This window comes from Ciconia boyciana, chromosome 3 (genome assembly GCF_034638445.1).
Source record: "Ciconia boyciana chromosome 3, ASM3463844v1, whole genome shotgun sequence".
In the NCBI taxonomy this organism is placed as follows: domain Eukaryota; kingdom Metazoa; phylum Chordata; class Aves; order Ciconiiformes; family Ciconiidae; genus Ciconia; species Ciconia boyciana.
In genome coordinates, this window is record NC_132936.1 from 65,151,618 (window position 1) to 65,176,994 (window position 25,377).

At 40.1% G+C, this 25,377-nt stretch overlaps 1 protein-coding gene across 1 annotated transcript in view; it reads left to right on the forward strand.

Annotated features, from left to right (window-relative positions):
* PDE7B (phosphodiesterase 7B) overlaps positions 1-25,377 on the forward strand; it is an 86,021-nt gene that overhangs the window by 28,786 nt on the left and 31,858 nt on the right. The window contains exon 2 of the mRNA XM_072855917.1: positions 18,579-18,662. Within this exon, the coding sequence (XP_072712018.1) occupies positions 18,579-18,662 (84 nt within the window). The remainder of the gene's footprint in view (positions 1-18,578; positions 18,663-25,377) is intronic.

Below are 25,377 nucleotides of genomic sequence, written 5' to 3' on the forward strand. Positions count from 1 at the left end.
GAGCAGGACTCAGAGAATATGGTGGATATACAGATTCATGAGAGAAAGTAATAACTTAAAAATCCCCCAGAGTGGAGAAGGAAGATCCTGTTAAATGTTTAAAGCAAGACATGTTTTCCTTTCCAGAAGCGGGAACAGCTGCAGCGGTAAAGAATCGCACAGAGCCGCCTGCAGCTCTGCCATCCTCTACTCACAAACAAGCCCCGAGTCACAACATGGAGTTCAAATCCCCAGGACCACACAGATGGAAGGGCCTTTTGCAGGTCTCCAGTCCAACCTGCTGCTCCAAGCAGGCTCAGCTGTGAGCTCAGACCCAGCCAGGTCTTAGGAACCTCTGAGGATAGAGAGGGCCTTAGCGGGCAACCTCTTCTTGAATTCAAGAAAATTTAAGAGAGAGTTAGAGTCTTCCGACTCGTGTGGGAGGACATAAAAGTGTTTCAGGCACTGTTCCAGGCTACTTTAGTGAAGAGTAGTCTCTGGCAAGTATAGTACGATGCTGGTCTCTCAGAGTAGTTGCCCAAAACTATCTGAAAAGGAGACCGCTGCTTGGGTGAGGAGAGGTTAAACATCTTTGTCACCAAGCTAGGCTGAATTTCTGCATGTTAGGGAAAGAAGGGAAAAAAGAGAAAAGAGGAAAGGATCAGGTGGGTGGGATGTACAACTGAATGGTTAACAAAGGTGGGAGCTGACAGGGCCTTCCTTGCTATAGTACATTTTAAGGCAAAAACATAAAGGAGAGGTAAAAGAAGAGGAGGCCTCATTAAAGAGACTGGAAAAGTAACCTGGGTGATGATTCCCTCTTATATCAGAGAAATAAAGGCAGTTTTCATCAATGAACTTCCTACTAGAGTTGGTGATATTCAACAGGTTTATAAAAGCATTGGCCAGGTTTATGTTTATGAGTGGAGTGGATTTATGTCCTGAAGACAAAGAGAATAAAAGAGTAGAAGCTTAGTAAATTATGGTGGAAAAGATCAGCCAATAAATTTATTTCAATAACTGTTGAAGGGATGAAAAGCCCTTTTTTATATGAAGCAAAGACAGACAGATGTATTATTGTGCCAGTATAAGGCATGCATATATATTAGCTGCATTTATATGCAGCTCCGAAGGAGCTATCTGAGATCGTGAGGACTGCTGCTGTGCACAGTCCCCTCTCCCCCAAATATTGGGGGAGATATTTCCTGAGCAGTCTGTGTTAGGGGGAAAAGGCAGTAGGCAGGTTACAAGTCTAGCCCTTGATCGATTGAGATGACTGATAGCTACACAAGGTAGCATACGAAAAAGTTAGCAAACTCATTACAAGACTTGTTTAATCTGTGCTCTTAAGGAGGAGAAACTCCTTGCTCCTGGGAGAAGGCAAGGGTATTTGTAATACCATTAAAGAAAACAACAGACTGCTTGTCAGCTATACATATTTCATTCATGCGGATTGGCTAGTTCTCGCTCCCCCCATATTGTAACTAGTATACCCCACTAGTAACATGTTAGGTATGTATACCCAGAGCAGTATGGATTCATGGTAGGGGGACAAATTTCAGATAATAATAGAAAAGCTCTACTATGAACTATACAATGCAAAATAATAACAGGTAAACGTTCTGGGGGTCTCCTGACAAAGAAAATGTCACTGAGCAGCTAGAGGGGATACTTAGAAACACTGCGTTTAGGAAAACATGGCTTTGGAGGTAAGGTGGGACCTTGTGTTTCTGCTGTGTATATGGGGTTTTAGGCTTTTGAATTAGGGAAAGGAACATATTTAAGCTGGTTAATTAACATGGCAGGAGCCTCCGTGGTGTCTACAGCTACAGCAGGAGAACATCTGTCTACAGCAATTAGCCAGGAACTTCCAAACTAAAGGGCCCCTCACAGATGGAGTGGATAGCTTGCCAGGCAGATGATGTAGGGCTGTTTATACAAACCCACTTTTCCTCTTAAAAGCAATAGAACAGCAAACACTATCGTTGGCAGTCTTTGGGTATAAAATTAATTATGATAAATCTGAAATGTTAAGTGCCTACTATTTTGAAAAAATTACACTGGGAGGGGAAAAAACTCTCAAATTCATTAAGTAGGGTAAGAATTCATACTAATGTGACAGAAAAACACAAAGTCTTATTGAAAGTTTATTATACTGTATAAAATAATAAAAGCCTTTGAAGAATGGGTAGAGATGAAGTTTTCTTGGATGTGCAGAATAGCTTTCAGTAAAATAAATATATTTCTACCACCTGTCCTATTTATTACTTTTGTTAAGATTAGAGAATTAAGATTGTTAAAGAATTTCTTCTCAGAATCTATTAAATGTGTAAGCCTGTTTTGGTCAGGAAATATATTGCCCTGCAAGGAGTAGGATATGAAATCTTCTGAAGATATTTGAAGATACCCTGTGGTGTAGGAGGGGTTTTTCAGTATGTTTATTTTTACTGTATGTGAAGTTAACATTTATAGAAAAGTTCTCATAACTCTATGTGCTCCACTATTGGTTAGATGACTTAGGATTTCATGAGAGCTAAAATCTGATTTCAACAGAAAATATGGTGAGACTTAGCATGTAAAATCTTGGACAAAAAAGTCAAGGAAAGAAGTTTGAATGAAACAGTGGGGAAGGATGTAGAAGAGTTCCCTTTGGTCTCCCCCCGCTCCTTCAGCCCTCTCCTAAATGTAGTGTAAAGAAAACATTTGGACTCTATGGCTACAATTTCTCTTTATAATCATGCACATTTTCTGATGATGGTAAGTAGTGCTACAGAGGTTGTTGGCAAAGGTGCTTCTTCTTCCAGTACATTTTTCTTGTGGAAGCAATTCAAATAACAGCCTCTGTACTGGTTTAGCTACCTTATGCTTTTCTCTGAGAAGCTCATTTTATAGAGAAAGAAGATCTGATGTCCTACCTTTTACAACTGCTAGACAAGGTATTTCTCAAAGCAATAATTTCCTACCCTGCCAAAACCCACAATTTGCTAAAACATAGTTCAGTTTCTCCATCACGTATCTCATCAGATTAGACCAATCTGGTCTAAAAAAAGGGGGGGGGGGGAAATCCATATCTGAAGGACACACATTCTGTAGCCAGAATCTCCTGAATTCCAACAGATACTAGTGTATAATACTGTATTCTTCCTATGTATGTGTTAGTATGTTGAGGATGGATACAAGGGTTACTTCTTACTAAGAGTTACATCTGTTCCATTTTAGCAAGGAAATATTAACCTCCATTTCTTGCAATTTCTGTCTGCTCTACTCCAGATTTTTACCTGACTGGGAAAAAATATTGATAGTAAGTGAGTTTTGGATCTATTTTTTGAAAAGTGTATTGGTCTCTGCTGAATTGTCCATGCAGCCTGACATGACTGCCCTAGGAATGCAGGGTGTCACTGCTTGTTTTCAGGAGATGGAGTTCTGTGGCTGCTGGATCAAGGTCTTGAATACATGTGATTTTTTCAAGTTGTGATTTCGAACTCAGTTTCACTGACCCCAGTGGTTCCTGCAGCATCTGCAGACTCCGCAGCATCCGAATGCAGATGCAGCCGCTCAGTTTCTGAGAAAGATTTGGGAACAGTGACTGCCGCCCCTGTCTCAGGGGCCTGGGGGACCACTGGCTGGGCTGCTCCTTCCGTGGAAGGCTCAGGGCAACCTGTCCCTTTCTTCTTGTTACTCCCAACACCATGCCAGACCACACATTTACTTTTCCAGGAGCCCCAGTGCTGATGCCAGTTACTGAGATAGGAAAATGAGGTCCCAGAGAGGATCAAGCAATGGGAAGGCAACTGGATCACCTCTAGTACCCCATTACAGTTTCCATAGAGTTGAAATCTTTTCCCCTTTTATATACAAATGGAAAGTCAGTTCAGGTAAATGACATTTGTCTTTTCAGGTGAAAAAAGCAGGACAGGCTGTTCAACTCCCTTGTGGGGGAGTAACCACTTGTAGCCACTTCCACCGGCCCTTGCACACATGAGATCTTTCTGCCCAGCAGCCATCTGCGTCCACGGCTGCTGAGACACCTGGAGATGGGCCAGCAGATCTCAGAGCAACTGCAGGAGCCAGCACAAGGACTGAATGCACCAGTACTTGATACCTGAGATCTAGGAAAAACTGTTCTTCCTAGATCTAGGAAAAAAACATTTGTTGAGCTTTATTTCACAAAAACAGAGAGAACAGGAACATCTCAGAGTGAAACAACAAACCGGAAGCATGAGCTCACAGCTGCAGTATACTTGCCACACAAATAAGAAGGATTTCCACACAAATAAGATGGCGCTGGAAGAAGTGATTTATTTTTCTCTCTAACAATCCCTTCGTGCTGCGATGGATCCTGTTGCATTCAAGGAGAGAGAATTACTCAGCCATTAGGTTTTGGGGAGGAATAAAACAGGAAGCTTACTTTCAGGTGAACTGGAATGTAAGTCCTTCATTAGGATTTTAGGCACGCTTCTGTCTGCTGGTAGAATTTTAATCAGTGGTTTTCTCCATGTAGTTGACATAGGATCTGTGTTTGAATACCCATGAATACTGTGTACATTTCCTTGCTACACTTGTGTGGGAACAAACAGAGTGCAATGTTTTTCCCAGTGATATACATCTGGTATTAGAGCCTGGTCCCGAACATTAGTCAGTTTTACAACTATAGACAGAGTTTTTATGACATTCTTCAGTAATAATCTTCAGATAATGATGAGCTGATTTGTACAAATCTTTGTGGACCTTTTTTCCAGCGTAGAATGAAATTAAAATCTAACTTTCTAACTCTAAAATTTTCAAGTGTTTAGGTGTTTCACTGGTTCCGTGAGACCTAGCCAAATATTTGGAGAGAGAATGTTCTCGTGAGTTTTCTAGCAAAGTTTCTGAATTGCTTTTCTGTAATAAATTCAAAAGCTAATTTGCAGAAACTTTGTATTAGATATCATTTGTAAGTAGAGTCTAACTAGTTAAGGTATTTTTAGTTAAGATATTTTTAGTTAAGATATTTTTCATATAGCTCCTGATTTTTCTTTGGTAACCACTAGCTACTGAATATACTGTTAAGGTAGAGTCTAGGAAAAACACAACTTTTTTCTGGATGTTACTTTTAAGATATACTCAATGTTTATTCCAGCTGATCTGTTTTGAAGAAAAAGACAATAATCTTACTGCTTTTTCTGTCTTGCAATTCCCAGGGAAAAAAAAAATCCAAAAAGAAAAAAAATCTCTGCTTAGTATGAATTGCACAAGAGAGAAATGAGTCGAGAAATACTTTTTATATGCCTTCGCATGCACATGCCAAAAAAGTCTCTGCCAGAGTTATTCTCTATTGGAATTTACAGGGGTCTGTGAAAAGCAAAGACTGAAGCAGTCTTGCTCTTTCTCCTTTAAAATACTATTTGAGGAGGAGCCTGAGGAGCTGGATTGCTTAGAAAAGGATCTGTTCAGTGAATATTTAAGACAGAACTCTTGGGTAGCTAAGCTGTAATTTAAAGATAAATTTTGAGACAAAACAGAATTAAATTATTGTTTGTACAGTTTATTGTTCCTTTGGGATTTATAAAAACATCTCCAGTACTTTCTGCCTCCACCCAAAAAAGTCTGTTTGTTTGTTGTATTAGAAGTTTTAGATTGCAGTTTCCTCCTCTTTCTGAAAGACTTTAGCAATTATTTGAATTCCCTAAGAACATGTTAAAACACAGGAGACAAAAGCTTCAGCTTCTGTTTTCAGCCCTAGTTGTGGAGAAAGGCAGTGTTGCAGTGTACTCTGACAGTGAGATAAATTGGCATGTCTCATGTAAGATTGTTTGAAATTTTAATAATATTTTTGTTGCCGGTTTGGTTTTGTTGTTTTTCTGTATTGAAAAAATAGTGAGAAAAGACACAGTGGTTTTAGTTAACTTCAAATAAAATGTAATGGAGATAGCACAATTAAATACATTTACTAGTGACACTTCTTAAATGATGAAGTCATTGGAAGACATTAAATAGGAAGTTCTTAGGGGGTCTCTTGGCCTCCGGAACGGGTGTGATGCCGGCACGCTGTGGACCAGCAGCGTCCCCAGGAAGCTGGCTCGCTTGGGCGCGGGGTGCCTGCCGGTAGCGTTCCTGGCACTGACATAGTAGAGGTAAAGCTTTGGCAGAGTTTACGCCAGCGGTGGGCCCAAATTGCAGACCTGGCCTCTAGGTGTAGCTCCAGCGTAGTGGTTCATGAATGTAGACTTCTGGGTTAGGCCAGTTAGCAGATTAATTAGTAGTACGATTTTTACAATGTTGGTTCATGTTTCTGTCCATTCATGGTGGTTTTGGCAGATTATTAAACAAACACGTATTGATGCAAAGGTTGAGCAGCGAGTAGTTCGCTGTCTGAAAACCTTTTTTTTTCCCCACTTCTTGTGGAAGGACATACAGAGGAGGAGGAAGGAGAAAAATACTTTCCCTCCCCTGCTCTGTCCATCCTCCTCAGTGAGGGGCCAAGCACGATCCATTTCTGTTTCCAGGGCAAGACAGGGTTCCCCTCCCTTCAGGTACACCTGGCCTTTCCTCCCAAAGGGTAGCGTTTGGTGCAGGTCCCTTATGTGACATTGCCATTCGTAACTTCAGCGTCAAAGTGAAATCAAGACTAGGTGTACATAATTATGGGATGAGGGAAGAAGGTGGTGATGTAGAGGATCATTGAAAGGGGCTCTGGTTGCAGTGAGCTATGTTTAACCCTCTCTGCAGATCCTGCTAGTCTCCCTTCCTTTCAGATACTAAGGTTTTGCAGTTTCTGGAATAAGGAGCTGGGATAGAAACCCATATTCACCAGAAGAAGTCGGGCAGAGGCTACCTGGCAGCAGCTTGCACGTTTGATGGGCGCAGCAAAGCCATGGTTGCCAGCACATCTGCTGGGGAAGAAGCCTGAGTGCCAGCTGCTCCTGCCGCTGCTTGGCATCCCCGTCGGTGCTCAGCCATCTCAGCAGAGGGGAAACACGAAACCAGGTTCTGGGGAAATACCAGACTTTGCCAATGGCAAGCACCTAATTAGATGTGTTTATCAACGGCTTTGTAATTACAGAAATATGTAGCTAATTAATTTTTCTTTGAGCCAGCTCATGCTCACCGCTCTTAAGAATGTGCAACAAATAAAGAAGGTAAACTGCTATTTAATTGTACTTTAGACAGTAAATATTTAATGCAACTGAACCATAACAGAGAACGGGACACAGAGAGTAGGCTAGTGTTTGAGTAATGTGAGGCTGATCCAGACCTTTCTATTATGCCACCCTTTTCTAAAATTTTAAATTTTAGATGCATAGTACTTAGCAAAGACAGTCCAGATCAGTGATCTGTTTAGCTGCAAGAGGTGGCATACTTGCTAAATTCTAGCCAGGTTGGGGTTCTGGATTTGGTGGTTTGTCTTTTTTTTTCTTTTTTTTTTTTTTAAGATCCAATCAATTGTTTGTAAAATACAGTGTAAAAAAACAGGAGGAGAAAAACATTTTCCAAGCGGTAGAACAGTCAAGCTCAGCTTCCACTTTATACAGCTTTATTCCTGTGTCTAGCATCAAAATGAAAAAAGTTCCACTCCAAATATTTATATTATCTACATATGTCATTTTTATTTTTTCCTAAACAGAAAAACATTCTTATAAGAAAAAGGGGTTTTTATCACAATATTTTCTGATGAAGAAATATTACATGATAAAATGTGGGCTAGCTCAGGAAATACTCATCTTGAATAAGCAAATAATACTAAGGTTACCTGTGCTTATTTTGGACAAAGTTCTCTTGCCTTATTGTTCAATAATTCACCGAGTTATGGAGGTATTTGTATGTTCCACAGAGAAACTAAACCAGATTCAAAACCAATAAGAAAGAAGGTTCCCAGCTACTGGCCACAGATATTGCTTTTGAATACAAAAAAGAATTTCTTGCAATATACGATGTACAAACAAAAGTCAAGTCATTAATCTCAAACATTTGTTCCTGCAGTCTCGTGTGTAGATAAAGCTCTTAATCAGAGCAAAGCTGCAGGTGGTGAGTAAAGTTTTCTCCTGCCAGATATTACAGGCAGCTTCTTGTGCTGCCGAGCCAAGGCTCAGCGCTTCCTTCTCCTCCTTCCCCCTTTCATTGCTCTCTTCCAGCCATGAAGACTCCTGGGGGAGCCCCGTTGGGAGGAGTAAGTGGCTGATACTGCTGGGCTTGCTGGTACAAAGCCGCGAGTACTCCAGCCTCAGGAGAAGGCAGTGAGTAAAGGAGAGGCTGAATTACCAGTGAGTCAAAGAGAAGGGGAGGAAGAAGAAGGGTCACACCTGAGTTAGGAATATATACGTATATATATGTATATGTATAGTGCAGAGGGGAGTTGGAAAAGAGGAGGTGAAGAACATGCAGAGACTGATGGGGAAGGATTATCCTGTGGTTAATGCACAAGACTGAGACCTACCTCTAAAGCTTACTCTGTACTGATGTACCTTAAAGGGTCGTGTAAGCACCGTACAATCTTTAGGCAGAAGTGTTAGACCCAGGGAGACAGGCTGAATCAGCAGAGACTGAATCTCCTCTTGTGCGAGGCGAACTGCAGCCATGCAGTTCTAGCACGGAATGAAAAGGGAGTATATCCCAAAGGTCTTGCACTTTTCCTCCTCGGCTCCTCCACAGGCAAAACTGCCATTGCATAAAAACTGTTGACAGACTTCAGGTTTTGGCTGATGTTAAGCATTTCAGAAGTAGGCGATGTGTTGCTATAATGGCAATTGCTGTATTACTACTTACAGCTTTGAACACTTACCTTCTGTAGTTTTGTTGGAAAGGGAGGGTGTAGAAATTTCGTGGGCAAACCTGTGGAAATAGAGGGAAATTTTCTTAAGTGTCCTGTTAAGAGTTGAAAGCAAATTTTGTGTTGATGGCATGAGTAAAACCCCCCACATTAATTTTCTTTGCATGTTGTCTAACTTAAGTGTTGCTAGTACAAAAAGCAGAGATCAGTAGTGTTTGTATTATGGCAATGTAGAAACCATGACCAGGACTGCAGGTAGAACATGCTGTTGAACCACTGAGGCCCTGCATTAGAGAACTCACTGTCTACACAGGACAAACAAAACACAGAAATGGAAAACTGAGGCATGGAAAGGAAACGATTTGTTCCGTAGGAATACAGGAAATGAGCTCAGGGCTTATGACTGCCATCCCACATTTTAATTCCAAGAGTCCTCTCTCAGAAATAAAAATGTTGATCTCAAATTATTGAGCAAAGCAAGTTCCATTTGTTCTATTCCACTTAGGATTTATCAGCATTTTTCTATTAATATTTATGTCATTATATCAGTTGTTATTTTACATAAATTAATTATATACAATATCTTAAATTTTAATCATTGGCTATGCTAGATACTTGTGGATTGTAGTATTGAGCAGCTTCAGCTTGTCTGCATAATAGTGCCTGAACAGAAAATGAGAATGATGCCTTGTAGCTCAGGTAACTCGTAAATGCAACCCGTAAAATGCATATACTTGCAAACAATGGTTCTTGAGGAAATTGTAGAATAAAAAAATAATTAATTAAAATTAATGAATTAAAATTAGTTAATTAAAAAGATCACTTAACAATATTATAGGTAGGTGAGAAAGGAGAAGGCAGAACAGTAAAGCAAACTTGGTTGAATAAATGCTCAACAATTACCTCAACTTCTGCAGAAAAATAATCTGTTCTTCAACTGCAAAACCCTCACTGGCAGATTCAGGGAGTCCAGTTGCGTTCTCACAGTTTAAGCATTTAAAGCATTGATAACGGTCAAATCAGAAATCCGTGTAATAGAATAAGACGTGGATGTTTGAGAGAATTCAGTTTGAAGTTGCAATCCATAGGCAAATGCAAAGGGGTTTCTGAAAGAGCAGCTATATCTAGAAAGTAATTACAGTTAAGAAAATATAATTTATAGTTTGGGTAACTGACGGTCTGGGTGTAACTACGAGTGAAGAAAATCCTATCTTTTGGGCGCTGGCAATAGAAGTAGCTTGACCTAATGCACTATGCATAGAGATCTGAACTGTACACCTCTTTTTGGCATTGGTCTTGGACAAAACACAGATTCTTTGTGCTTTTTCTTTTACACAAAATGAAAGTCATTATATTAAACTACTTAACCTATTTTGGAAATTTGTGTATATGGAATTGGAAGTGTACAAGTCTTAGAAGTTTGTTATTAAATACATGTTTATTTTAATAGTTGGGAGTCTAGCAGAAGACTAGAATCCAAAAAGTACAATTTAAATAACTAATAATGTGGTTTTATTTATGCTGTAATTTATTGGGGAGAGGGATGGGAGTAGCATGACAGTAAGATATTATCTTCAGAGTTGCCATGGTAATGCAACCTACTACCTGTTGCTAAGAACATGCTGTAGCTGTTGTTATTACTTTTATTACAGCTCTTAACATTTCAGGATGTATCCTTTAGTTTTTAAGGTGTTATTTTAGATTCGATTTCATACGTGAGAAAACCAGTAAGTTTTACCACTTCCCAGCAGGGCTCTAGAGCAATAGCAATGATAGCAATTCTGCTGATTCTGCTAACATAGCTCCCATCCTTTAATGCAGAGTAATTTACAAGCTGTCTAACCATTTAGGAAGACAAGAATTATCAAGACAGTTCAGTGCCCTATCTATATTAATATCCACTTTCCCTGGAAGGTCAGTGATCAATATTTGGAGACAGAAAAGACTAAAGCCCCAACAATAATGCAATATAAAAACTTCAAAATACAGACAGGTGGTTCTTAGCACCAGCACTAGAAATGGTAATATCCATTTACTAAGAGGATCCCGTGCACTGCAAGTCTGGTTTCCTGATCCAGCAAAGTGCCCTGGGACCTATTTTACTAGCCTGAACCCTGCTGAGCAGCAGCATTAAGCCTCAGGTCAGCCAAAGTGCTGCTGTTCAGGACCACAGCAGCAGTGAGACTCTCAAGATGCCATCAGTCATATGCTACTGCTTGTGAGTACTGTAAAATGCAGGCAAGAATGGGAATTATAAATGGATCACTCAAAAAAAAAGCAGAATCATGTCTCCTCCTAGCTGCCTATTCTCCCAGGCTTTCATTTTCATCTTTTACTAGTGAGTTCAGCCCCCTAGGTATTAGATGGCTAGCTCGTTACAATATAGTTCAAGCAAAATATTTCCAAAGATTGTTGTCTAAATTGTTCCTTTCAGGTATGGAGGTGGTGATAGACGACTTCTGTCTTCTGCCCTTATAATGCTGTATTTATACAAGTCTCTGTGCTTTCTCGTTGGATTCTTTTTTCCAAGACCTGTCTTCTGCTTTTAGTTCAATAACTCTATTCTTTGCTGCTAGATGCCAACATTTGTCTACCTGTTCTTCTGCATGTGAAAGCCATTGGCTGAATTTTGCAAAATTTGTGCCAGCAAACTCCTATATCTGAATTTCTCATGTCTCCAAAATGAAAAGTTTGTATGTGAATAAGCAGTCTGTGTAATTTCCCCTGTTCTTATGCTCCCTTTTTGTCTTTGTGTCCTGTGGTTTAGCACTCCATGTAAACTTTCATATAAACTTTTGTACTTTTGGCTAGAAAATACTGATAGTTGAGTAATTATCACACAGTAGTATCAAAGAGCTAGTTATTACTTTTTATAGGGAACAGTACTCCAATTACTACTGTATAACAAGTGCTGATTTTTAACTGCACTGTGGGATAATACTACACTGTACGAGCATACACAGTACGTGTTTGAGGGTGTGCCCACATTGGTGTGAATTGCAGGTGTATGTATCTATTATACTGATTATAAAATAAATAGTAACAGAGGGATAATCACAGTGAAAAGCATACTTACAGATAAGAGGTTTGGTGTGGTCTCAGCTGTCTGAGTATGATCCTCACGGGCAAGGTCTCGGATTCTTCCCCCAGTATGCTGTGCATACCGTGGTGCCTAATTTAGGAACAGAGGTGTCTTAGGCTCGATCTGCAGTCAAAGTCAAAAACATGCAACTCCGAAAGGCAATTCAGTCTCTTGAAGTATTAGTCACTGGGCGGAGGCACCTACACCTCTCCACTTGCATCTCCGAGTACGTTAAATATATCTGACCTTAAGGCAATAATTCGTAGCCCATTATGAAATTCAGAAACAATTGAAAGCATTTCCAGTGCAATATAATGTATTGACATTTTGGAAAACTACCTTCTTTAGAACATGAAGGATTGTCTATCCTAATTGACTCTGACCATTTTTTCAGTTGGAGGTAGCTACTTAGTTTTGCAGGCTCTGCGTTTGCTCATGCAAGAACAAACAGGTCTATGAAGAGGGTAATATGGGTACTGCTTCAGTATCTGAATTTCTGATGACTGCTGTTGCCTGGTTCTCTATGGCAGTTTTCTCGTCCTTTTGGATTTCAGTTGTCTGCAAGCACTTTTCCCAAACTCTGCATGTTGTAATAGTTTTGCCTCAAGATATTTCAGTTCAAAATCTTTTCTCCAAAGTTACTGATGTGATCTGGTACGGTTTACGGGAGGATTTCAAAAGTGTCTGTAATATATTCCTCTACCTTTACTCTAGATGTTTATTTGTCAGAATGGACCAGCTGTTGAAGGCATGGCTGTGGATCCTAGGGTCTTCCTCTGGCTGTATATCCAGATCGGCTATGCATCAGTGCAAAAGCAAACTTACCTGGAGACTTTTAGCATTGAGGAGGGTTTCACGAACAGATTGTCAGCTTCTGTTTCTTGCATTTTACTGCTTGGCACAAGCAGTGGTGATAATATTGTTTAAGAGATTAAGATACAGCAGTTGTATGGATTTTGGTCAGTAAAGGAGGGCAGAAATTACAGTTGGCAGGTACAGTCAGGCAGTGCCACTATTTCATGTTGAGCATAAGAACCACCATTCACTCCAAAATACAGTTTTATAAGAAAACAGAGGATGAGTGAAATGTTTCATCTGCAACTGTTGCTGGTCTGGAGATAGAATTTTGAATAGCTGAAATTCAAGTAACTGACTGGTAAAAAAAATAAATAAAAATAATTCGTTCACGGGTAGGACCACTGCAGGGGAATTAAGTGATTTTCTGTGTAAAAAACATCTACAAAACCAAATGATGGTTTCTACACCATCATTTTATCCCCTTTTTGTAAAAAGGGAGTACCAACAGTTACCTTGCTTTGCAGAGCATTCTGAAATGAAACTGCAGAACGTATTGGATGAAATCACTACTTATGAGCTCATTAGGACTATTACCAGAAATAGTAGAACCGTGCATTGTATGGCACAGAAAACCTCATGTTTTGGAATATTTACGTGCTTAAAAATTCAGTGCTTACGAATGGATGAAGTGAGGTGGCTGCCCCAGTTTCTCCTGCTGGAGAGTCGTCCTGTCTCTGGTACCTCTAACATCAGTTTCGCCATTTCTGTTCAGAGGAAGTGTTCTTGTTCACTGAAGATCTTCTACACACGAGGAAATCTGCATAAACTGCTTTCTGCAGACAAGAATTTACAGCAACCTTTATAACACTAATACAACAGAATGAAAATAATCCAAACAAGCACAAATCACCATGAGCAAGCATTAGATGTCTTCAAATCAAAAATAATTCCAGTAAGTCTGCTACATGTTTTTAAGCTAACTTTCCATCTGAGTTTGCTACTTCTACACAGCAACACCTCCCTCTTTTAGAAGGCTTTCCACCAAAACTAGAATGGTGCTTAAAACATCAACAACTCATCGTCCTTCATCTCAGCAATCCCAAGCCTTTTCATAACTGAAATAGTGAAGGAGCCAGGGGCTCCATGGAGTCCACAAGAGGCCTTACTACTGCCACTCAGTTTTCCATGGAAAATACTCATCCACTGCAGTATGTATCCTAAAACAGTCAGCTTGAGAAATATTTGGATGAAAATTGTAGAAAAGCTTGACTAGAATAAATACTTGTAACCTCTTGTGAATTTGCTGTGGTATTCCTGACTTACCACACGGAGCTGCGTACTAAATAAAATCAATAATTTGGTGGCTGGTCCCAACATCTGCTGCATGAAGCTGCTCTGTTGTTTTGTCACAGCTATGGCCCTGTTTTCTCTCCTAATTTGTTGTGCTTGCTCAGTGAAATTGAATCCCACGTCATTTCAGGCAAGTCTTGGAGAAGTTGTTTTCCTCGGTGCAGATGGCTCTTTCCTCCAGATGTGACCGGCAGCTAAGAGCTGCCTCATTTTTTTCTTAACCCTTCTGCCCATCTTGAAATCACGCTGGTGCTGTGGCCGCAGTAGTACCATGGTTCTTGCCCCACATGCAATTTTCCCGTGACTATAAGCTGTCGTGCATGTCAGTCACAGCATGCACCACACGGGCTCCTGTTACCTAATCTAGGTTGCTTTGGTTCGTTTGGTTTGTTTTCTTGTCTGTTTTAATGAGGACAAAGTAAAATTCAAGAGCGTGGTGGCCCTTGGGAGATGTCCCTGCTGGAAGCTCTTGTGGCAACTTGGCTCCGGCGAGGGTGCAGCCCTTTGTGTTTGCGGCTGCAAATGTTCCAGCCTCACATCTTCAGCCCGATGCAGCCGAGGAAAACCTGTACCCTTGCCGTTTCCCTTCACCCTGTTTGTTTCACTTGGGAACACAATGAGCTGTCAAAATTTCCTGCCCTGTTTCCACAGAATCCTTCCTTTTGCTCCAAAAAGGATTATTTATCTAAAACTGCTAATTGCATAAATTGTCAGAACAATTGTTTAGCTTGATTTTAAGGTGGAGAGCAAAGAGATGTAAAGGTCTGGTGGACTTAGGAAAGTCGCCCTCAAAGTCCTCTGTCAAAGCAAAAAAGAGTCTGGTGTGTTGCCATTAGCGGCCCTTGTCTCTCAGAAATTAAAAATCATGTGGTATGGTGTACATCTGGTGCAATCCCTATTTTTAGTATCTCTTTAGTGTACTTAGAGGTAATTAAAAGTAATAGGGAAGAATATAAATGTTTTCCAAATAAGTGAGCCAAGAAAAAATAGAGGAAGGCAGGTGTGGTTGATTTAGCCCACCACCACTTCCTAACTAATATTTCACTAATGATGTGGAAAGAGACTAGATGGCACCTGGCAAAATACTTTGAAATAACAGATTCATGAGGTAGAGCTACTTGATAACATCTTTGACTCATCAGAAACTTGCCTTCCCTGAGGGTGAAGTTAATAATCTTCGAATATAAGGATTTTAGTGGCTTTTACGAAGTCAGTGGGGATGCAGATTTATTCTGCATATAGGTTCCTGTAGTGCCAGCGACAGCCCAAACTTTTATTATCTGTAAAAAATGTAAAATGACACAAATAGCCAATCCAAATCATCAGTACTTTTCCACGACTTCAGGTCCTTGGGTTTGCTGGTTAAATAAAACTCACTCACATTTTTTTAGTTTGAAGAACATAGAACTGGTAGTAAGTTTGTCAATCATCATGCGTAGTCCTTAACTATTTCAGGTACTCTTTCAGTGCCATCAACTGCTTCGGTTGTTTTCATCTCCTTGAGAATGGTATTCTTCTTATCACCTAAACGGTTCTTTTCCCTCTCTGCTGCTAACCCACGTTGGGCATTACGCCAGGGTGATTTTCCTTTTATGAAATGGCTCTTTAGTACCCTGATTATCTTCCCAGAGGTCCTTCTCTGCAACTTGTCCAGGAGGAATTCAGCTTTCTCAGAGATGGTATTTCAGATGAACTTACAACAGGTGTTTTGACTAATGGCATCGATACCTCCCTTGCTTTCCCTCTCTTTACTGGAGTTAACTTGCCTGAATAGTGTACATACATGTCTGAGTTGGCTAGTCTTTAGTTCTGTAGGAGAAATCAGCAGCACCATGAGAGGAGGCTGGTCTATGAGTAAAATGAAAGTGGAAGTTGCAGGTAGCTGGGCCATAGAGCCGCTGGGGTGGAGAAGGTGACAGTAGCAGTGAAGTTTATTTACAATAGCTGTAGCTGTATCTACCTGGTATCTCCCAGCTTTGTGTTATTGTCACATCTCGCTAGTGCTCTCCTAATTCTATGCCAGGATCATCAATAACAAATTTTAAGACTGCTCCCAATATGAATCTTCTAAAGATCATGCAGTAATTGTTCCCAAGCAAAAGTTTCCTTTCAGTGCACTTTGTTATCTTTTTACCTTTATTTGAAGTAATTTAGTATCAGGTATTATCTTGTATGGTCTACTTCTGGTAAGCCCATGTTGTGTTTTCTTCTGTGTTTCAGTTGTCTACCTGCCTTTAGCATTCTCCTCATGAAAATTCAGGGTTATAATGTTAAGATCTGAGTTAGGCAATTTCTCCATATGTAACTGTGCAGGATTTTGTTATTTTCTAGTACTATGGTACCTCTCTTAATCTGATAGATTTAGTCTTTCATGTCCAGAAAGCAATCAGTCTTTCTGGGTTTACAGTGTCATATGTCGGGGTTTTTTTCAGATTTTGGGAGTTTGAATTTCTCTCTTTTTTTCCAAAGTATGTGTTGATTTAGTCACAAGTGACATGTTTATCAGTGTGTTAATGCAGGGGATTATTTGCAGTTTCCTGTTAATTCATTGGTGCGTACAGAGAAACAAAAGCCTCAATCAAGGCGTGCTCTGAATTTACACCCGTTCTTAATTTGCTGATGCTTTTATTAGTGACAGGCTCAAGCCTGTCTGATTTTTTTGGGTTTATATAATGTGTACCATATGCTTGCCATTCTTACTCTTTCTACACGACCCAGCCAAACTGATGGGTCTACCTGTGGTGGAGAGCAGTGCTTTTAAGTCAAGGTGCTGCCTTATGAGCTCTGACTCATGGGTGCTGATTAATTTTGCTTTGGTGTTTTACAAACTCTTTAGCTATTTGCTCCACCCTTCTGCCCTTTAACAGAAGGATCGCAGGGGAATAGGTTTATATACTTATTATATATATCATTTATATACCGTTGTGACAACTTACACGTGATTTTAAACTGCTGATGAAGGTATACCCCCACTATTATTACACCTTTGAAGTGCAACAGCTGGAGAGCAGGCAGAGATTTGTGCCTCCTGCCCCAGCTATCAGGAGGGGTAAGTGGGGTCAACAACAGCTTGAGTTGTTTTGGGCTGGTTCCTTAGAGCCAGCAGTTGGCAAGCGGGAGCTGAGTACAGGGAGCACGTGTTCTGTCTCCGGAAACAAAAAAGCAAAGCAAAAGAAAGGATGAGAGAAAATAGATTTGTATTTATAATCAAAAGTGACTGTGTTTGAAATATTCTTAATTTGAGTGCACACTCCTGTGTCTTTCGTACCTCTAAGGACCCCTAGAGGGCACGGAAGTTTTTCTCCACCTCGAATATTTAACTTAATAGTTCTACTTGGCTTTCTTCCATTAAACGTAATTGTAAGCACATTTTAAGTGAACATTAGATAGAAAAAAATAACAGCATCTAACCAGGTCCTTCTTTTACGCTGCAAGATGTTTTCTTGTTTTTAAATATAAGCAGTAGAAGCTAGCACTAGCAGCCAAATTCTTAAATTATTTTTGTTTAGATTAGTCAGAAGCTATATATTTGTATCCCAGAGGAAGCACAATTCAAACTAACTAGTAATTCATAATTTTATTGCAAACGTTGAGAGGCCTACAGTGTGAGCTGTCTGAGGAAGCGCAGTGGGTATGCTTTCAGCACTATGGCTTGTGTTTCTGTAGAGGAGGAATTGGTATTGTGAAGAACTAGAATACTCTAACCTGAAGCTCTAAAATCTCCAAACTTCATCTTATTTAGATTTTTTAATATTTTGGTCTTGTTGTTTGCCTATAAAGAAATTATTAAATTACAGTTCAAGGTATTTAAAGCTATGGAAATGTAAAAATGACATCTGCTTCCCACTGCTTCCTACCTACTTAGAGTGAGGTTTTGTAATTCTTATTCATCCCAAGTAGCATTTTTATTCTTAAATGAGTTTTGCCAGTTTCATCAATGTTACGTGGTAAGTCAGGTATTAATCAATGTGAATTACACGGCGATACTAATTCTTAGTATTGTGTTGTTACCTTATGATATTTAAATTTACATTCTAAAGCTCTGGAGTAATGCTTATCTGAGAACATCAGGTTTTGCTTAAATAAAGCAGCTTCAGTGTTTGAGGAGAAGGCTGACATTTTCCGGAATGCTCAAAGAGCAGCAAGTAAAACAAAAACAAACAAAGAAAACCCCTTAAAGTCTTCATATTTTGTTTGGGTTTTTTTTAATCAGCTCATGATTTTGAGACCAGTCCCACAGCTTTGGAGGTCAGTTGGACTGCAAGCCTAGTCCAAGGTTGAGACCTTTGTGTGTGGTGCCATGACAGTCAGAATCCAACTGGTCTTGTCTGGGCAAAAAACTGGACCTCTACACTACTTCTGAAGCAGTGAGAGTCTTACTGGGCGAGAAGCTGTTCCACAGAGTAAACATGGAGGGGTTTGTGCCTTTGTTCTGATAAGAGGATCAGCTGTACTGCTTTACCCAATTACCCAGAGATGTCATGGGAGATGATTTTTTGGCCCTTAGTTTTCCCACTGGAGGAGCATAACGTCATCACTTTGAATAGAAAATAGATCTAGATGTTAACAGCAGAGAAAGGCAGCTGCCCCTTCTAATGTCTCTGGGGATTTTGTGTTTTGCAGGAGATGCACGGGTGAGAGGTCAGACAGGGGTTCTCTCCGAGCGCCGTGGCTCCTACCCATTTATAGACTTCCGTCTTCTTAACAGTAAGTACAACCCTTCCTTCAGGTCTGTATTTAAAAAAAAAAATCTGTATTGAAAGTATACGAACCAAAGTATCTCATTTCATACATATCTATAGTTCAGCTGTCTTCATACAGTCAGCATTAATAATTCTATTATTCCCACCCAGTGTTTGTGAAATGTTTTGATTGTATGAATACTGTCCATAATGCTGAGTCTCTCAAGTAAATATAGTAGTGCCATGGGGTTTGCTGGGGGAGGGGGGCAGGGGGTGCTTCAGAATTAAAAAGATAAACCTCTGTGTCCTTTAGCCTCTTAGCCAACAGTTGGAACAGATTTATGTGATACTGTTATCCGGTCATATAGAATTGGCACAGAAGGGGAGCATGTGACAGCACTGACCAGTGGTTTACAATAACATTAATTTTTCCAACAATTAGAACCCAATCCAAAGCCCCATGGAGTCTTCTCATTGACGTCAATGGATTTTGGGTCAGGCCAGCAGTGAACATCTGTTAAAAATAATGTTAACCTCATTTTGATTGAAGTTATTTTGCCACTGTTGTAAATAAAGGAGGGCAAATCTAAAAGGAAAAAAAAAAATCAAGATCCTGGGGGTTTTTTCACTTGATGGATTCTCTATACTGATGCAGACCCATTAGCCAGGGTGTAAAAAATAAAATAAAATAAAAAAACAGAGAACTCTTCATCTTGGGCCCTGTAGCATTCAGTCTGGATGCTGTGTTAACTCCAGTGTTCAGACACAGGCAGATCTCGATGTGTCCTTGTGTACTGCGCAGAGCACTCCATGTAACCTTTGAAGCAAAAGTTATTCACTGGCTTCATCAAAACAGACTGAAACTCCGACAGTTGGATTAGTGATGACACTTTTAAGCTTCTAGCGATTATGCTTTTCATTAAAAAGCAATTATTAAACCAAAGTTTTAAGTCTCCTTTTTGTAACTGCTTTTCCCGAGTGCCTCCCGGGAAGGGAGGTAGGTGGCAAGGAACTGGGGAAGAAGCCCAGCTGCAAAAGGTGAGGAGAAAAGAGGGGCTGATAGGAAGGGGAGGACTTGGGCTCTGATCGGCTGCATTCGCCCAGCTGGCAAAGTTACTGCCGCCTGGCAAAGCGCTTGCTTTCAGTCTTGCTGATAAAAGGTATTTTCTAGGTCTTAAGTCCGTCGGAGTGCTAGCTATGGCTGAGGTAGAAAGACATAAGGGGTAAGATACATCCAGCAGTTTTCCCAGGAAAAGGGAATAATGTACTGGTTGAGCAGAGCTCTGAGGATGATTTAGTCCTGGCTTGCCAATGAAAAATGTGAAGAAAAACCTGTTTTAGGCTAGCTGGAAATATTACTGTTGATGCCCTTATAAAGACTGAGAGAAAATGAAACACTTCATTCATGAAGTAGAAGTGAATATATATCCACATTTGAGTGTGACTAAATTAATTATTTCATTTTTATTTGGAATACATACACATTATTTAACATTCTCATCATATGTTCTTTCCTCGCCCCAGTTAAAGAAACCAAAAACTTTTCAGCTCTTTTTTCTGGCGAGAGGGCTTTCACTTTTATCCCCTGTAGATGAATCCTGCCATCCTTCAGATCCTGCCAGCTTCTGGGAAGTGCTGGTGCTGTCCGTGGGCTGTCTATGGAGAGATCCATGGCGAGAGATGTACCGGTGAATACTCAGCCTTTGATCATACGAGGAGCAGGGCACTCCGTATAACCCCTCTCCTGTAACTGCTGAACTTAAAAGCGATGCCTCTCTCTGCATGCACCTCTGGTCCCATGGGAGTGGAGAACCTGGGGTTTTTATGTTCCTGTGCTCTCTGTCCCCAAGGACTTCTGACTTAGTCTTTCTTTTTACTGCTTTTCCTTAATCTGAAAGAAGTCACTATGGCTGAGCATGATCTCTGTGTAAGGAAAAGCAGTGATCCTGAACTTGGATTTCACATTGTTTTCAGTTTTTTATGTATTTATTGCTTTCTGCCTAGGGAGTGGTGTTGACTTAATTTTTCAGAGCAAAATTCAGTGAGATTTCTAGGCACTTGACTACTAATTTTGTAGATGGCAAGTGCACTGGGCCTGGCTCACTTGGAGACCTACAGGTAAATGAAGATGCTCAGTGTCAGAGCACGCAGATGCGTGTTTTGCCAGGAAGTGAACAGACTTTTATGTTATTTGTTCATCTACATCTATCTGTCAAATCCATTTCTTCTGTGCATACCATATAGGCATCAAACCCCATGGTGCTGCACGTCCTATCAAAAAGACACATAAAAGAGCATAAATGTCACTACTGCAAACTTTTTTGAAACCTGCCTAACTAATACTTGCAGTAGAATTTTGGCACTGGGTTGCATTTGTTTGGGGGCAATAATTGACAGGCAGCAACCGTATGATGAAAGCTGTTACGGGGAGGGTCAGGGAGGGAGATAGGAAGAGAAAACTTTGTGGTAAATATCCTCAGAAGTTATGAAGAAATGCATCATAAACGTTAGTCCAGCTTCTCACTAATTCAGACAAACTGAGCTTAAATAGTAATAGTTCCCTCTACCATCTGAAATACTATTCCAAATAACAGTACCACCCTTGTTTTAAAGTAAGGGAAAACACTGAAGCTCATTCTTGAACAGAGTTGGCATTCATTTTGAAAATTGACATTTAAAAAAAAAATCAGGGCATTGCTATTTAATGTCAGACTAAAGTTTACGTATATGTAACTTCGTTAACATACTTGCAGATTCAGTCGAACTAGTGGATTTTTCCCTCCTATGGCTATTAAGGGTTAACACTGAGTAGACCATATCTTTTGTTTTTTCTGGAGTCCTGCAGTAAAGTTGCTGTGTAATTTAAGACACCGTTAAGTCTTTTTGGATAGGAAAACTTCCTGCGCTCTGAAAATGGGATCTTCTGTAGCCCTAATGAAAGCCAACTGGATTAATGTTGGCTTCTTGCTGTTTGAGCTAACGTCTGTGATGCCATCTACACATTCTTCTGGTGCCTCTCTGCAATATATAGAAACTTAGTGAGTGTTATTTCACCTTGTCAGTGCCAGGCTGTCAGGGCCGTGAGGATTTTGCAGGATCCTGTCTGGAGGAGATGGAAGGCTTTAGCATCTTCCTGCCTTTTCTCTGCCTAGTTGCAAGCTTTCCTTGAGGTGTAGTTGCACTGGTGGGTTTGGGGACTCTTAAGATGACTCTGGAATACAAAATTGAATGTAAAATATACCTGTGTCACCAATAACTCCTTGGTTCTGCATATGTTTGCCTCAGCCTCTTGAGTCAGTGCCTGCAACTTGTGGAGACCTGCATGACCAACCAGATACTCGTTTGTGTTGACGGCATGGAGCCAGAAGCTTGAGGGGAAGCTACGTAGCAGCTCCTCTCCCCGGGGAAGCTGCGGCAGCCAATACTTGTTAGCCAGCCCGGTGTGAAGACCCACAGGAGGCAAGCCGACCATCCGTTTTTCCATCCTGCCGTAAAAAGGCAAGGGGACCACCTGCTCCTGATGGCTGTAGATATACCCCGGAAAAAAATAAGCTGGACATGGCAGACTTGAGGCTTCACATTCACTAGGGTGCTTATGAACAAATATTCAGACTTTACAAACTCCTAAATTAAAAGATACAAGTTTTGCACAGCCCTATAGGTTTATAGGAAAATGGGGAGAGGGTTTTCTCTTCATGCAAATAAGGCATTCCTTAAAATGGGAGCAGTGGAAGAAAAAAAAAAATCAGCATTAGAAACTTATTTTCCAGACGGAGTAATGGGATGGAATAGGCAATTCCTAGGTGCCATCAAGCAGCTGAATATAATGCATAAATGATGTAAGATTGATTCCAAACCAAACCTCACAAATTTTAGGAAAGTTTGACTCTGAACTCGGTAGCTTTAGCTTGTAACTGAACCTAATGCAGGTTGAAATAATGGCGGCAGTTTCTTGGCACTTCTGCATTTCTGTAAATTAAATTAACCTTTTTGTGTTCACAGGGCAGAAAAGGAGTTAAACTGAATATGTGCAGTATAATAATTTAGAATTTGAAACACTTCAGCAGTGAAAATTAACTTGATCCAATTTTCCTTTAAGCGAAGCATAGTTTGGATTTGAGAAATAAAGGACCGTAGGGTAAGGCAGCAATAATTTAGTTCTCTGATTGACAAAGTTGTTCAGTGAGTCATTGAACCAGATCCCTCCGCTGACAAATATGCATTGATTGAAATGGATTTCATTATCCCATGATGGACTGTGCTGGTGACTGATGGTACATTTCTTTATTGCATTAACCAGAAGTTTGAGGGAATTCCTTGTGACAAATCTAGAATTGTAGGTAGGCATGCAGCAATAACCAAGAGGACCTCACCCTGCTCCAGTTATATTAAATGCTTTGTTCTATCGCCACATGAAATTAAGTAGAGTAACAAAATAACATAGTTTACATCTGAAATGAGTAACTTTTTATTTACAGATTTGCTTGTCAAGCTTTAAGTCAGAAGACAAGGACATTCTTAAGACTTAAACAGTGGTTCTCCATTGCCCATCTTGTTTATGCTAAGCTTTTCGCTGGATTGAATTTTTTGCTTCCTAATGACAAAATTATTAGCCTCTAATTTACTATATTTAAATACGTCTATCATGGAGGAATATAATTAAAATTGTTTTTGCTTGCATTTTTAACTTTTCCTGAAAAATTCTCCATTAGGGACACTTTATTTTTGTCACAGTATCAGTCATACCATTGCTTTCATTATCTTCCACCCCCTTGTTTTCAGTAAGCCATCCGCAGTGTTCTGATAGAATTCACTTCTCTATATATTGATCTAGGAGAACAAGGGAAGGGAAAGGATGTAGTATGCAAAGTGGAGTCTCTGTACCAAAACAGTGTTACCCAAAGAGATTTCTGTTTCCTTACACCCTGTGCAACAGGAACATAGAGTGGGGTCTGAGAACATCTAAAAGGTCAAAACACGTCTGTAGACACTCCAAAGGTATATCTGCGTATTACCTACGATCTTGGTATTGTCATGCAGGCAGAAGTTGAGTCCAAAAGAACCCCACCTGCTTGAAGCTTAATTTAGCAGATTAAGTTAGTATAGATGATGTACTTCTAGTACCAGATAGTGATAAACAGTGATATTAGGTAATATTCAGTCACTGTCCTTGATTTGCTGTCTGATTTGAGTCAAGCAAAATCCTCTGGTTTTCAGTTTGTTTGCAAATGAAGTGATGCTTTGCAGGCATGTGATGAATCAGGTACTACAGAAATGAAAAGTGCTATCAGGGTTAGTAAGGTAAGATACGAACTCATGAAAAAGTCTCCATCTCAAAGAACCCAAGTCTGTGGATGTTTGAATCTGTGGTTTCTGCCTGTCTTCGGAAGGGTCCATTTGCAAAATTTACATTCAGTTTTGGGTTTGGATTTTGAACAACTCCAGGGCTTTCAGGTAGGGCCCATCTCCAGGGAAAATAAAACTTAACCACAGCCACCAACCCAAAACTGAACCATCAAGTAACCTGAACCCAAATGAGTGAGGTTAAAGAGAGTTTGGTTAACTGTCTTGTTTTGTTGCCTTTGGCTAGAAAAAGAAGTGGGAGTGAGAGATGCCTTTTTAGATATTTCTGACCCAGGTTAAATTAGGACACTAGAAGTCTTGTGAGGAAGTTTCAAGGGCTGATTGGATTACTCAGATCCCAACACAGCCCATGGAGATGAGTCCAAAGTTCCAGATGGTTATTAAATTAGAAAGGGAGAGATCTTATGAGGTCTGCATCATTTCTACATAATACCTCCCTTAGTTCTTCATGGATAAGCACATCCAAAAGATACTCATCAACATCCTGAAGGCATATGGGCTTCTTAATCTGGTTAGCTTGTGTCTGGTTTGAATGGGAAGAGCATTTCCAGAACTGGCCTATGGCCTTGCTTTCAGTTTCCTATTCAAGGAAAAGGAATTGGGATTCTCTTAATAATGTTTCAGCACAAAGATTGTTCTGTTTTCTAGTAACACTTCACTATATTCAGAAATTCTTTCTGTCATTGGAAGTCAGTCTCGTTCCCTCCTTTCTTCTTTTCATCGAATAACAGCAAGATTTTTTTGGTTCAGGGTGTTGTTTTGGGGTGGTTTTTTTTGGGGAAGGGTGTTTTTAAGAGTTGTTGTCTGCAAAATTTAATAACAAGGTAGGTTGAAAAGTATATTCTACTTCTTGCCATTCATGCTCCTTGTTTAGCTTTTACGCTACATTTGTAGAAAGTGAAAGCCAGAATGTAAAACTGATGCATGTGCCTTGTATGCTAACAAAACGCAGTAGTTTGGGTTATGAATGCTTCAGGAGAACTCATGAGAGCAAGCAGAGCAAACAAACAACTAGATGTGCTTCACACACAAAGTCTTAGTGAACACTGACCTGATTATACAGGTTTGTAACTTATTTTTTTAATACAGATTTGGGAGTCAGTTCAACTGAGAATGTCCCTTTAAGTTTCCAAATGATTCGTGACCCATTCTGGCACCCCACCTTCTTTTCCCTGATTAGAAAAGGGAAAGGGTGTACTGAAGATAACACTGAGGATACTTTCCAAATGACCAGAGGAAAAGAAGGAACAAGGAGAAGGGATCATTAAGATGATAAATGAAAGTTGAGTTTGCTGTTATTACAGGTTATGTTGCTTTTTCTCAAGGGGAGTGAAGGGGGAGGGGATGTACCATTTCCTGTTGGAGAAGCTATAATC